We start from the raw sequence: 13,218 nt of genomic DNA, 5'->3' as shown, positions 1-13,218 counted from the left end.
TCCTCTGCTTCCATCAGAGGATTTGGGGGACTCGATTTATTTTGTGCCTTAAGAAAACAGCAAGTGGCTGCTTGGTGGGAAATAAACTTCCCTAAACTCTTCTCAAAGCTACAGCGCAACATACCTTGCAGACACACTGTGTTATGTAGCAGAACAATGAAGACAGGAGAGTGCAAGATCTCTGACCCAAAGAGCTGGATTTTGGCATTGAGTGGTGACCCAATGTGGTTCCCCAGAACCTGTGGTTGTGCATGGGCAGGTGATACCTCATTAGGCTGAACTTTTCCAGGATATTCCAGAAGTTGCCAGATCATATTGAAGAGAAGGGAAGGCAGCAGAGCAGGTGTAGAATAGCTTCTGGCACAACTTCTTGAGTTTGGGATCTTACCATGGATCAGCTAGGTTCAGTCATGCAAACAGAAAAGTCAGACAACGACATGCTAGGACAATCCCTCAGTGCAGCTGATGCCAGATGTTCTCTTCAATTTACCTTAAGAATAGCCCAAATAACTGTCCCACTGTCTTGTAGGCTGCAGTGTTAGTGTCTCAGAGAAACGGTGTTCCTTGACAGCTCACTGAAATCAACTGTGTGCTGATGGGACTCAGAGTAACATCCCACTTCTAACAGCATTTTTTCTTAACCAAGTTACGACTACTTGCTAAAGTGGTTTTATAGTATAGAGACCCAAGGGAGCTCAGGCCTAGAAGGAGCTTTTGGGGTATGCTGTGCAATAGCTTTTGCACAACCCCTAGTAATTCTTCTTTGTTAGCGAAAGGGCTGGAGGCCCTGAGGCATGTAGATGGTCCTTGTGTCTGCTGGTGGACCAAATGTCACTCACCCTTCAGGGGGCAGAGGGTGTCCCAGCTGCACTGTGCCTCTGGTTACAGGTGGATTTGTTCACGGAGGAGTTATATTGGAGGAGGGCTGGATCACAGTGAACAGCAAATCCTTGTGCAGCAGCCCTTCTAGCCTTTTAATCATCATCTTAATGCTCTGTTCTAAAATCTTGTAGGTCACCCCCTGACTGCTGTCAGTAGCGGATTTCCCTTGTATGAATAAGATGTATGGGAGGCTGCAGGGACCAGGAACTGACATCAAAATTACTGCCTCTGTAGATTGAGAGACCTCGGGCTGCTGTAACCTTCTCCCATTGCACAGTCACTGGCTAATAAGGCACCCAGCTCAGACACTGCTTAGCCATGCCACAGCTGCTGGAGGACAGTGTTACAGAGCCAGGAGGAAAGCAGGCTTGTCACATCTCAGCCAGATGAAGGCATGAGAGAAGAGGACCTCAGAAAAGGAAGAGCAGCAGCGTATTTATAGGGATAAATGGAGCAGAAGGGAAGCCCTTGCAGCCAATGTTGGCGAGTGTGGCAGGGTAGTTTCTGCCCAGCTCTAGTGTCTCTGTCCCTAATTAATCACTGCGTCTGTGAGAGCCATATCTCCCTGGGGCAGGGCTGTGCAGGGACTTGAGTTTGCCTGGTTAGCCCCATCGCAGACACTGTTCTTGTGCCTTCCCTAGGTCTAACTGGAACTTGGCTTGTTTGTGGCTGGCAATCCTAGCACCCGTGAGAGCACAATGTCCCCTCCAGCCCCCCGAGGTCCTGTGGCATCAGAAAGTGCCTTCAGAGAGCTCTGTGACAAGAAGGCTAAGACTAGTCTGACTGGGAAAGGCTGCCTGTGGAAGCAGCAGGAGAAACAGCATTGGAGGGCTCCACATGTCCTCGTGCTTGTGAGTGCATAAGTGTTAGAGACCAATGTCCTTTCATGCACACAGGCCTGGAAGCCTTTGAGGTGGAAAGTGCTAAACATTGGTGTCTGTAGCCAGGTGTAGATAGGCTGGTCTGGCCATGGGAACCAGTATAACGGTGCCATTAGCTTCCAGGCAGCCTCTTGCAGCATTGAGAGCATCGAGCTGGCTGCTCTTATACCTCCACCACATGGAGCACTTGGAGCTTAGCTCAGGAGGCTCTTTTTGCTCTGGTTATTATCTGCATGGGTACAGTGTCCTCTCCAGAGGCAGACGACTGCAGGGAGGCAAAGGAGCATCCCTTGTTATTACCTATGCTCTGACTGCAATGGCAAAACCAACCGTTTCTTCAGCTCACCCCACTGCAGGGACCAGTGGGTTGTGTCCGGCTGGTGAGGAAGGTTGCCATCTGGGAGGAAGAGTGGAGATGCTGTTGACATACAAGCGCAGCGTGCCAGCTCTCCCCTGGCTGCCGACCTGGTTCGCCAGACTGATTTCCACCCCACACTGGTGCAGCTGAGGCTGGGCCTTTGGTGGTAGGATGCCCACCCTGTGCTGCAGATTTGGGTAGTTTTAAGGGCCAGCCTCTTCCAGGTGCATCTCTCCCTCTTTCCCTTGTACAGAGCTATGCCCCATCCCTTGGGGGCATCTGACAGTGCTTCTCCCCTTCCCCACAGAGGTATGAGACCTCCTCTAAGATGGAGCAGTTCCTGACCCGCTTCCTGCTGCGGGAAACTGTGACCCAGCTGCAGTCACTGCAGACCTCACTCGAGTGTGCCGTGGACACCATAGAGGAGCAGGCAGGACGGGAGAGGTAATGGATGCGTGGTGGGACACCTGGCTGGTCATGCAGAGGAGAGATCATCTCTGGGGCACGATGATCCTTCCCATCTCCCTGGCGCTGGTAATGGGTCGCAGCCTCTGTCTGGCCTGGGGCTGAGGCAGAACTCCCAGAGCCTCCCAGGAGGGACATCTTGGAGCAGGATCTGCTGTTTCTAACCCCACAGTGAAGCTGACCCGTATAATGATTTACTCCAACTCCCCTTCACATTTTATTCTTTCAGGAAGGATGTAAAGAAATCTGAGACCTTGATTGGCCTGAGATCAGGAAGACGATTTGGGCGCAGAGGACAGAAAAACATCTGTCTGTCTCCAACAGACCCCTATTCCGGGATGCTAACAACAGGTACTGCAGCCCGAGCAGACAGGAGAAGAGCAGTCTTCATAGTCCTGCCATCCATCAGCTCTGTGCCCAGGGGGTCCATATTTCTGTGCCTGCCCCTGCCCCGCTGAAGCCTGGGCAGGGTATGGCTGCAGCAATGCAGCACAATGGGGTCTTGTCCAGGACTGAGTGTGGACTGTCACACACACGAGTCAGATGGAGCTTCTCTAGGAGTTTGTATCTCTTGAGCAGTGGGAAAAAGTTTAAGGATGATGCAATCAGATTTTTGGTTTAAATTAGCAGTTTAGAAACTTTTGCAGTTTTCTGAGTCTTAAGCATTTTCAATCAAATTAATTAATTGCCACCTTTGGAAATAGAAGGATAGTGCGATTTCCTTCCCAGCTATAGGGTACACCACATGCCTGGACTTGTTTTGCCTAGTCACCTTTCTCAGGTATCCTAGAAGGACTGTGGGAGCCTCCAGGGACCTGCAGACTAGAGGTGACACCGTGCTGCCCTGGGATGACAGTCCCTAGCACAGTGTCTCTTAGGGGGGCCATCTACTTATCACTTGGTTGGAGATTCCTGGTTGCTTTGGAGAAAGGACCAGCATTTGGGTGGATATCCAGATCCTCATAGTTCTGCTACATGCTGTTTACTCACCCTGTGTTTCCTATATGGTGTCTTTTCTCCTCTGTTTGCTGTCCACCTAGCAATCCCCACACTGTTTTGATCAGCCCCAAACACAGAGTGCCTGGATCCCTTACATGCAAAACCACATGGAGCTATTGCCAGGTTTTGATCTTGCTCCTGCTGCTGGCAGATAGTAAGGAGCACCAAAACAAGCAGCATCAGCGAGGCTGGCGCTGGGGTGCTGCTGCCTGGATGATGACGTATCTCTGTCCTTCCCATGTAGGCATTTGTGTCGAAGCTGACAACCAGTGGATGGCCCAGATTAACAGGCTCCAGCAGCTCATTGAGAAACTGGAGTGCAAGGTGTGTGACAGAGGGGAGGTGGGCTGGGGGGCTGCTGCACAACACGGCACTGGCCAGGTCAGTAATGGGACCTGTCCCTGTGCTAGCGCCCTGGTATTTTAGTCCTGGGTTCGTCCCTTATAGAGCTGCAGTGATTCACCAGATGCTAACTTGCAAGACTGCTTCATCCCTCAGTGTTCCTGCTCAGGACCTGCCGTTTCCCCCTTAGCTCTCACGATCTCCCCCTTGGTTTCTCATATCTGTGGCCTATGCTGATCTGACAAGTCAGTCTAGACCCACAAAGCTCCACAGATGTGCAGATCACATCTTCTGGGTTCCAGAACAAACCTCTCCAGAGCAGTACCTGTGTGTCACACAAAGCTGTACTAGGCCCGCAGGTTACAGCTGCATTTTATCTTATTACAAAATTCTCGCAGTAACAATGATTCTTGCTCCGATGTGAAATGCAGAGCCCACGCCTGGAGCCTCTGAAGGAGGAAGCAGTGTGCAAAGAGAGAGATGCGGTGAGTCCTGATGCTGTGCCTGCCGTTGCAAGTAATGCAGTAGTGTTCACAGATCCCCTCCCACACACCTGTGCGCCCGGAGACTAGTCACCCACGTTAGCTTCTGGATTTGGTCTGAAAATAGATTCACTGCCCAGTGTCCTAGCACCGACCAGGATGAGGATGGGGATCAGCTGTGAGCTAAGCGGGATGTAGTACCTTCTCCTAAACAGGAAACCTGAGACAAATGCAGAGTATGAAAGCTCCAGGCTGTGCCCATGGCTGTGAGCAGCTAGGGATGAGGTTCTGCTTGTGAGTGCCCAAATGTCCAGATTTGTGCCTGCTCTAAGCCCCCTTAGACCATACAAATTGCCAGTGGAAAAGCCCCAAGGCCCAAACCCCATGTGCCCCTTTCAGCTGGGGGAAGCGTACAGCAGCCCTGAAGCAGGACTCTGTCAGCAGGAGATGGTGGATCTCCCTTCTGGGCCTTTGCTGGTGCAGTCTCTGATACAAAGGGAAGCTGCCTGAGTAGGAAGAGGAGGAGGCCAGTTTGTGTCGTTGGCTTGTCCTGGCGTGGTGGTGCCACCACCGTCCCATGGATGGCAGCCCCGTGTTTGCTTTACCCTGCAGCGCGACGGGAAGCAGGAGAGCCGGGGGCTGCCCTGGTGTGTTTGCAGCTGGCTGTGCCTGACCACCCCTCTGCTATCCCCTTGCAGCACATCCTTGTGGCGAAGAGGCAGATCTCGGTGGCAAAGAGCAGCATCGAGGAGTTTCGCCAGGCATTCAGGTCCTACACGGAGGTCACAGCCGGGCAGAGCAGCTGCCTGCAGTAAGTGTTGTGGGTGGCAGGGCACCCACATGTTATGGTATGGCTAGCCCAGCGAAACGGGGGGCTTGTATCCCTGCAGGTTGTAATTCTGCACCCCAGTGGACGAAAGGGTTTTGCACATCCGGCAGCGTTCCTGCTTGGAATATGGCATAGCACTGAGCAGCACAGACGCCTGAGCGCAGGATTAGCCCAGTCTCCCAGCACTCCGGGGAAGCAGGGAAATGCTCTGAGAGCAGACAAGGGTCCTGAGGCCATCGGACTTAAAATGACAGATAGGGCTGGGGAGAAGGGGCCCTGAGCACGGTTCTCTACTGCATGAGCTGGGGTGAACAGGCAGCGCGGCCCCTCAAGCCACGCGTCAGCCCCTGGCACAAGCGTGCGCTTGGCGCGCTGACGTTGGATCTTGCAGAGAGGAGGGGGCAGCGTCACAGCTGTACTGTGTCTCCGCTCAGCTTCGCGGTACCACCCCATCTCCTGCTGCAGGCACTCCGGCAAGAAGAACTGTTTCTTAGCTTCTAGCAAGGAAGGGAATGTTTTTTATGCCAACCACGGCTGCCACTAACGGATGTTGCATGGGTGTGTAAGCGAGTGCATTCATTGCTCTGGCTTTGAAGGACCTGAGAGTAAGGGAGAAAAGTCAAGGGGAGAGCTCATTTCACAGTATTACCGTCAGTAAAATGTGTGCAGTGCTGCTGGGAAATGCCCAGGATCACTTAAGACAAACCCGCTGTGTAAGACCGAGGCTCTGTCCCTCAGCACTGGTCCAAAGCTGAGAATGGTGAGTTGATGGAGCCCCAGGTTTGACTTTCTGTGCCACACCGCAGCCAGGTTGTCCCTGGAAATTGCATAACTGCTCCTTGAAAAGCTCATTCCTTCTCCCATAGGAGATTTCAAGCTGCTTCTGGAGGGAAACATTCACACTAATCCTATTTAAAGTGTCATTTTTCAGCTTTTCAGTTTCAACAGTAGAAAGTGGTATTTTTAGTCCACAAAAGGGGAAAGTGCTTGTTTTGACATGTGTGGCAGAAAGTTCGATATTTTTTTCTTTGGAACAGTAAGGATTTTCTCCCATGAGAACTATTCGTTTAGACAACTGGGTAGTTTTGCATGGGCAGGCTTGAGTGGCAAGCTGGAACGAAGCCTGGGGAGACTCTGCTATCCTGGTTCACTGCAGGAATCACAAAGCACTTTGTGGCCCCCACGCATGGGGCCACAGCCTCAGAGCTGCTGGCTTGGCCATGACTTGTTTTGCTTTTTCGCTTCAGGGCTTGGGTCCTTCATGTAGCACCATGTTCTTAGCAGCAGCTTGGGGAAAGTCTTCCTCAGCTGGACTAACCAGTGTCACAGCTGGATGTAGATAATTCCCAGGCACTTCGCCCTGTGATCTTGCTCTCTTGACCTCACACTGCTTGCCCCTCTGTCATGCCGTGGGCTGGAGATACCCCAGACCTGTCTTGGATCCTCCAGCAGGCGGGAGCGTGGCAAACGTGGCTTCATGAATTGGCATCCACTTTAGGGGCAGTTAGGTGCAGTTTTGCTTGTGTTGTGATTTCAGGGCAGCTCTTGGCCATCTTGTGTCTTAGCTTCTCTCCATGTAAAGGGTAGCAGATAACACTTCCCTCCTCCAACGGGTTGGGAGGATAAGCTCCTTTGTCAGGCTGTATGCTGCTGTGCGAGGGACACAATAAGTGTTATAAATACTTAATAAAGCCCTTTTACATGCTGGTTTCTGGGCAGCAGCAAGCATCAGTTTAATAGCTGCAGAGTTCCTCTGTTCCCTGTCTGAGAGAACTGGAAAAGTGTGAAGTATTTGCATTCAGGGTCCCCTAGAGTAGTGTACCATCCTTAGCAGCCATCGGTGGTCACTGCTGCTCTTTGAAGTCCTCCTGGTGAGGATTATTTTGTGTAGATCAATGCCCATCACTCCTGAGGGGGGCAGGGACTGGTGTGGCCATGCCATGCATCCCTTTTGCCCCAGCCTGCCAAGCTCTGTCTCAGAGTTTCTCCTGTCCTCACAGCGTGTCCGCCTGCAAGCTGACAAACGAAGCCTGCTTCATCCTTTACGAATTCTGGCAGGATGTGTCTTCGTGGAGAAGGTTGGAGCCTTTCCTTGGGCGTTTTGTGGGGACTTGGGTCTGGATGCTTTTGGACTCTCTGGGTGGTGGTGGGGTCTGAAAAGGACTCCCTCCCCTTTTTGCTCTGGGGCTTCCTCCAATGCTCCATCTCAATGTGCCCCCAGTGACATTTGCAGCAGAGGGGGTGAAGGCCTAGACAAAGGATTTGGGGAGGGGAGGCAGAAGTAGATGCTACTTCAGGCAGTGCAAAAGCAGCCCTGTCCCCCATGCATGGGCAGGGCCCCCTTGTGCAAGGCTCCTCTCCTACACTCCCTGGTACAGCAGGCACAAACAAGCTCTGCTACTCCCCGGGCCTGAGTGGGACAGCCCCCTTGCTCCCTGCACCATCCTGACCCTGCCCACTGCATTACAGCCACTTGCAGTCCAGCCACAGCAAGACTTTCCAACGGGCCATCATCAGCTTGCTGGAGGCCCCAGAGCTGCTGACCACCATGCTCTTCCCAGGTGAGTGGGGCCATGGGGGACCACTGGCGAGCCCTGCTGCTTCTGCTCAGGGAGGAGTTGGTTTGCAGGGAGCACTGCAACTGTTTGGCTTCCTCCAGAGCAGACAGTTTGGCTTGGGATCACCTAAATCGTGTTTTCAGTCTGAAGTGGAACTTACTTCTGCTCTCAAGTTTGGGCATTTCTCAAAGTGTGTGTGGGGGGGGGGGGTGGAGTGGGCGAACTGCTTCAGAGGCACATGCAACTTTATTTCAGTTTGTCCAAGAAAACTGATTTTCCAATCCTTCTAGCTGCATTCGAGTCACCTCTGTGAGCAGCCCCAGGAGCCCCCAGACTGGAGGAAGGTTCCCGTCCCGGCCTGAGCATGGCTGAGGCTCACACCCCATGCTCACACCATGCTCTCCGAGACCCAACGCAGGGCAGGCCAAAAACCTCGCGACGCGCTGGGCCGTGAAGCAGGGAGGAGCCGGTGGCTGCTCCTGGAGGAGGCTGTCTGTGACTTCTGCTGCTGCCTGGGAGGGGGGGATGCTGTCCAGCCAGGATTTCCAAGCAGCTGGGGGGGGTTCCCAGGTAGCAGACAGGCTGAGTGCTCCAGATAGCAGCTCAAGCTCTGGCTGGAGGCATCTGCTGCCTCCTTTTGCTTCGTCTGATCCCAGAAACTTTTCTGCAAAGAGCTGGCTCTGCTGGCCCATTCGCTGTGGCCAGGTGTCCTTCTAAGGCTCAGTGCTGCAGAGCCAGGCGAGAGACCAGCCTTGGGGCGAGCGCAGGTCCCTCCCCACCCGGTGCCAACAGAAAGCTGACCAGTAAGTGAGGAACTGGGAGAACCTGGACCAAGCCCAGTCTACGATCACTCCTTTGCCCAAAATAATGTACTAACCCAGCTCCTACCGGGCTGGAGGCAATTCCCTTCCGCCCACTGGCGCTCCCTGACCCTCTGCCCGTTTCCCCCCACAGCCTCCTGGTGGATCATGAACAACAACTAGCCCTCGGCAGCAGATCCCGGGATGCAGCCAGCATGCAGAAGGCCGCCGCAGCGCCCTCGGCGCAGCCGCCACCTCCTTCGCCAGCGTCTGTCGCCTCCTCCTTGCCGCCCCCAGCCCGGGGCCACCTGCTCCTCCATGCCTTGGCCCTCGCCCCTGGCCGTGTTCAACCTTCCTCTTCCCCCCCATGATGTATTTATTCACCCCGCCGTTGCCAGAGATGGTGCCCGGGCTGCCGGCTGCCCACTCCCGCTGGCGCAGAGCCGCTCCTGGTGGCCTTGCACCGGGGAAGGGCGCCGGCGTTGCGGGGCCGGGCGCTCTGTGGGCAGCGGGCCGGCGCCGCGCGACGCGGCGTGGGCTGCACTCGGGGAGCGGCGTCCCGCGGCGTGCCGGCACGGGGAGCGGCGTCCTGCGGCGGAGGAGGCGTCGCCGGGGTTGGCCTTGGCTGGCGGCGACAGGCATCCCGCCGCTCTGCCAGCTCCGGCCAGGCCTCGGGGGCACCAAGCCTCTTGGCCTGGGCTAGGACGGCTCCACGGCCAGCCCGGAGGAGCAGAGCGGCACCGAGAGCGCCCAGACCTGCCAGCTAGCGTGGGCTGAAGAGCGTTTTATATACACAAAAAAACCGCAAAGGCCGAGCGCATTCCTGGGCAGGCGCACCGAAGCCGCGCCGAGACCCAGGGCGGCCCACGCGCACCCGCTGCTTCCCGGTTTGCGTGCCGAGAACCGCCTCGCGCTCCCTGCAGAGCTGTGTACCCCGAGGCTGGCGGTCGCGAATAAACCGCTCCACAGCTGCCGGCTCGAGTGACGGTGCGTGGCGGCGGCGGTGGGGGGCAGGCACGCAGCGGGGCTGAGCCGAGAGGCAAGCCGGGCCACGGGGCAGAGGCCGCCGGCCTTGCGGGGACACTCGGCCCTCGTGTTCGAGGCCCAGGAGCGGCGCGGGCCGAGGCCGACGAGCCCTCGTGCCGTCGTCTGACCTGTTCCCCCCACGGGACGGGCCCTGCCCACACCTGCTTATTTACCCAATTCCACTGCCGCGCTCCAGTTTCCCCCACCAGAGCCGCACGGAGAAGCCGGAGCGGCCGCTGCAGCCTGGCCGCCTCTTGCTAGGCGCACGACCTGCTCACAAAACGACCCATTTTGAGGCGAAGCGAAAGGAAACTGCGCTAGAACTGCCCGAGTATGGCGTGGGGCCGGGGGCCTCGGCGCGAGGGAGGGAGCAGGTAGGGTTTGTATGATCAATATAGTCTTTTTATTGACTACTTTCGAGTAGAACAAACTAAATACATCTGTAACAGTTTGGGTTCCTTTATACAGTACATTAAATAAGTTATGCACAGGAATGAAGTAACAAATTTCTATTACAGAATTAAATGCCAAAAAAAAAAAAAAAATAGAAAACTCAAACTCAATCCAACACGTCTTCCCATATCAAAATTTCACATTTATCATTCCATGTTGAAAAAGGAGAGAGAAGAAAAAAAAAGCCATCATTCTAAACATGACCGGTAGCATTTCATTCATTTACATTGGGGTTAATTTTAATACACAAGTTGCATGAAAATTATGGAAGACAACCTATTTACAAGCAATTTCTTTCAGCGCTGCTTGTTGTTTTTGCCTTCGATGGGACGGCAGTTGGCCACAGATCACCCTCCGCTCTACGGCCGGGCCGTAGTTGATTTGTGGGACACTGTAACCAGACGTTATTTACCTGGGGCCACTCTGAATCTGGACGTGTCCCACAATGGCAGGTGGCCCTCCAAGCTGGTAGCTCCAGGGCGAGGAGCGCCGCCGAGGACCAGGGCGCTTGCTGCCCCTCTCTGCATCCCCTCCCTGACACTGGACCCTCGTGAACGCTGCGAGTGGGACCGCGACGGTTTCTAAGTTTCGCAGCCGAGGTATGGGAAAAAGCCCATTTCCAGGACTTTTTCGTCGGCTTCAGAGCAAGTGTGCCACAGCGCAGGGGCTGCGGCAGTTCGGGGCTGTCCTCGGGGAAACGTCCCTGGCAGAGCGACCTCTCCTGCAGGCTTCTGGCTGCAGGTCGGGGCGACTCGGGCGCCGCAGCTTTTCCAGGTTCAGGGTTTTTGTGACGCACCGGTTGCCTTAACCGCAGCGAGCTAACGCATGCCCGGGGTGAGAGCGCCCTCGGGGCTGCAACAGGTCTTCGTGCCCGACGCTGCCCCCGTGCAGCATCGCTGCCAGACACGGGGAGCCCCAGCGATGCCCCTTCGCGGGGCAGCAGGGAGACGATCATACTTGCCACTTCAGAGCTGTCTTGAAAACCAGGAAACTTTGTGGCCTTTGTTTTAGTTAAAAAAAAAAAGAAAAAACTCCCTCGCAGGCATGGGAATTGCCCACTTTATTCCATAGCTGCAGCTTCCAAAACAACTTTCCCTAAGGAACAAAGCAGGTTCAGTGGGTAACTTGTTTAGCCCCGGGCATGCCAATGACAGCCAGCAGACAGCTACACCACGGCAAACTCAATGACTATTCATTACATCTTCATTATTTGCCTCCCATTGAAAAAGTGATCAAAAATAATTTGGGAATTACTTGGCTCATTGGGCTCCAACCCAGCAATCACAAAAAAACAGTCACGGAAACGCAGCTTTGCTGAATAGATGGTGTGCTAGCTCCCGTTTGTGCACAGCATGAGAAATCAGTATGAATCCCAAGATGACACGCTCCGATTGCTCCCGATAGCCGTGCCTCTAACAACCCCTCAAGGGATTTTTAAAACGAAGCGCTCGCAATGAGCCCCGCCGTGCTCCCCAAGCGCTGGGATAGCTCTTCCACAGGTCGGTGTCGACTGTGTGTTTTGGACTACATGAAAAACATTCCTTTAATGCCAAAGCGGAGACTATCGGAGAGCTTGGTCTCCTCAGGCTGACTGCAGTAACAGCTAAACCGCACCTTCCGGACCGCCTTTTTGGGGCTGGGTTTTAAACGCCAGACGAGGCGGCGGCAGCTGCTTCGCAGCACGTGCAGGATGTTTGCAGAGGGCTGCGCTTCTCTGCCTAACACACGTGGGGACAACGAAGCTGAGACGAGCACGCTGCCTTTCAGAGCAGCCCTCCGGTAACCCCACGAGGGTTGGGGGCTCAAGAACTGACCTAGGATACAAAGTTCTGAATTTTTTAATAGTTTGGCCAACACGCTGGGAGAAAATAGACTATAAATAACGGATTGCAGCAGGGCGAAGATCTTTGTGGTTAAAAACAACGTCAGTAACTCTCAAACCAACAACTTCCATGCAGCGGAAAAATGCTTTCTGCATAGCAAAATAATGGTACCGAGGTGGAAAGGGCAATAACCGCCCACAAAGAATCCAGATTTGGTCTGCACATTTTCATTCAGCAACGAGAGCAAAGGTCCTACCCAGAAAAATAAGCAACTGTCTGTCCAGTTAGACGAAGGGATTAAAAACAGGTCATCTCAAAGTGACCATTCATACTTCCCTGGTACCAACATTTGGTTTCAATCTGTCCTCAGCAGACAATTTCTCTCCTCAGCCTCTGCATTCTGTCAGCCAATAACCAGGCGCAGGCAGGAGCAGAGAAGCAGGCTCAGCTGTCCCCGAGCAGCTACATATTTGTCTAGAGACAAATTTGCACTAGAGACCGAGATGCTCTCGCTGGGAAATCAGCGCCAGTCTGTTCGTAGCACCAGTCAGTGCAGACGTCTGAGGAACTGCTGGCTGGGAGGAAGAAAGAGAGATGCACATCACAGAAGAAAGGTAGCTGAACGAGGAGGCTGTTCAGAGAGCCCTGGAGAGAGGAGCGGGAACACATTTCACCCTCGAGTACAAGGTCCCCTATCCAGGCATTGCTTGCTTGGCATCTCCTGCAGGCCCAGGGTGCCTGCCGTGAAGCCCATGTCCACGGAGGGAGAGCCCAGCACCCTCAGCGTCCCGTGCTGCTCTCTGGTACGACCCTTCAGCGAGACCACTCTGAGGCTGGCACAAGGTCTCGATGAACGACAGAAACAAGACAGAATGAGGTGGAAAAGCCCAAGTGTCGGTGCTCTAGAGGAGGAGGCGTAAATTTGTCAAACGTGTCAAGCGATATGAGTTCCTGGGGGGGAGGGGATTTCTTGGCTTAAAAAACAGAAAAATCAACGTGAAACAAAAGTTTAGAGTCCGTTTGTGTCTATTGCTGTCACAGATGCTGGGGTAGAGGATCGAGAGGTTGTTGCCGAAGTCTTCTCGAGGGCTGGGCTCGGTACCCCGTCGATGGCCTTGGCGGCTGCCGATCGCCCAGCGGGCAGGGCCAGCGGCTTGGTCTGGCTGTGCAGGCCTTGGCCGCAGATTCGGTGGTGCCTCTCCCAGTCCTTGTGCTGGCAGAAAGAGCCGCAATAGCGGGCGATGTTGCAGCCACTGCACGTCTCGCTGGCCTTGCGACCGCAGTTCCAGCAGCTCTGAAAGATGGAAGATGCCGCATGTT

The 13,218-nt window shown here is 54.4% G+C and overlaps 2 protein-coding genes across 7 annotated transcripts in view; one reads left to right on the top strand and one right to left on the bottom strand.

The window, feature by feature from the left end:
• Positions 1–9,569, top strand: part of NECAB3 (N-terminal EF-hand calcium binding protein 3) — a 50,378-nt gene extending 40,809 nt beyond the window's left edge. Inside the window, exons 6-13 of one of the 2 annotated variants that reach the window (XM_062588855.1) lie at positions 2,429–2,565; positions 2,816–2,937; positions 3,830–3,909; positions 4,359–4,412; positions 5,108–5,220; positions 7,239–7,316; positions 7,708–7,799; positions 8,751–9,569. In XM_062588855.1, coding sequence (XP_062444839.1) covers positions 2,429–2,565; positions 2,816–2,937; positions 3,830–3,909; positions 4,359–4,412; positions 5,108–5,220; positions 7,239–7,316; positions 7,708–7,799; positions 8,751–8,779 — 705 coding nt within the window. In that variant the 3' untranslated portion in view covers positions 8,780–9,569. Of the gene's footprint in view, positions 1–2,428; positions 2,566–2,815; positions 2,938–3,829; positions 3,910–4,358; positions 4,413–5,107; positions 5,221–7,238; positions 7,317–7,707; positions 7,800–8,086; positions 8,153–8,750 lie in introns of those variants that run through there. The other variant, XM_062588856.1, reaches the window with a different exon arrangement.
• A 445-nt stretch (positions 9,570–10,014) lies between these two features.
• CBFA2T2 (CBFA2/RUNX1 partner transcriptional co-repressor 2) overlaps positions 10,015–13,218 on the bottom strand; it is a 68,629-nt gene continuing 65,425 nt past the window's right edge. For 3 of the 5 annotated variants that reach the window (XM_062588851.1, XM_062588853.1, XM_062588852.1), the window contains exon 11: positions 12,820–13,192. In XM_062588851.1, coding sequence (XP_062444835.1) covers positions 12,908–13,192 — 285 coding nt within the window. In that variant the 3' untranslated portion in view covers positions 12,820–12,907. Of the gene's footprint in view, positions 13,193–13,218 lie in introns of all 5 variants that reach the window. The other 2 variants (XM_062588854.1, XR_009960036.1) reach the window with 2 other exon arrangements.

This window comes from Rhea pennata, chromosome 16, assembly GCF_028389875.1.
Source record: "Rhea pennata isolate bPtePen1 chromosome 16, bPtePen1.pri, whole genome shotgun sequence".
In the NCBI taxonomy this organism is placed as follows: Eukaryota; Metazoa; Chordata; class Aves; order Rheiformes; family Rheidae; genus Rhea; species Rhea pennata.
This window is presented reverse-complemented; position numbering and strand designations above follow the sequence as displayed.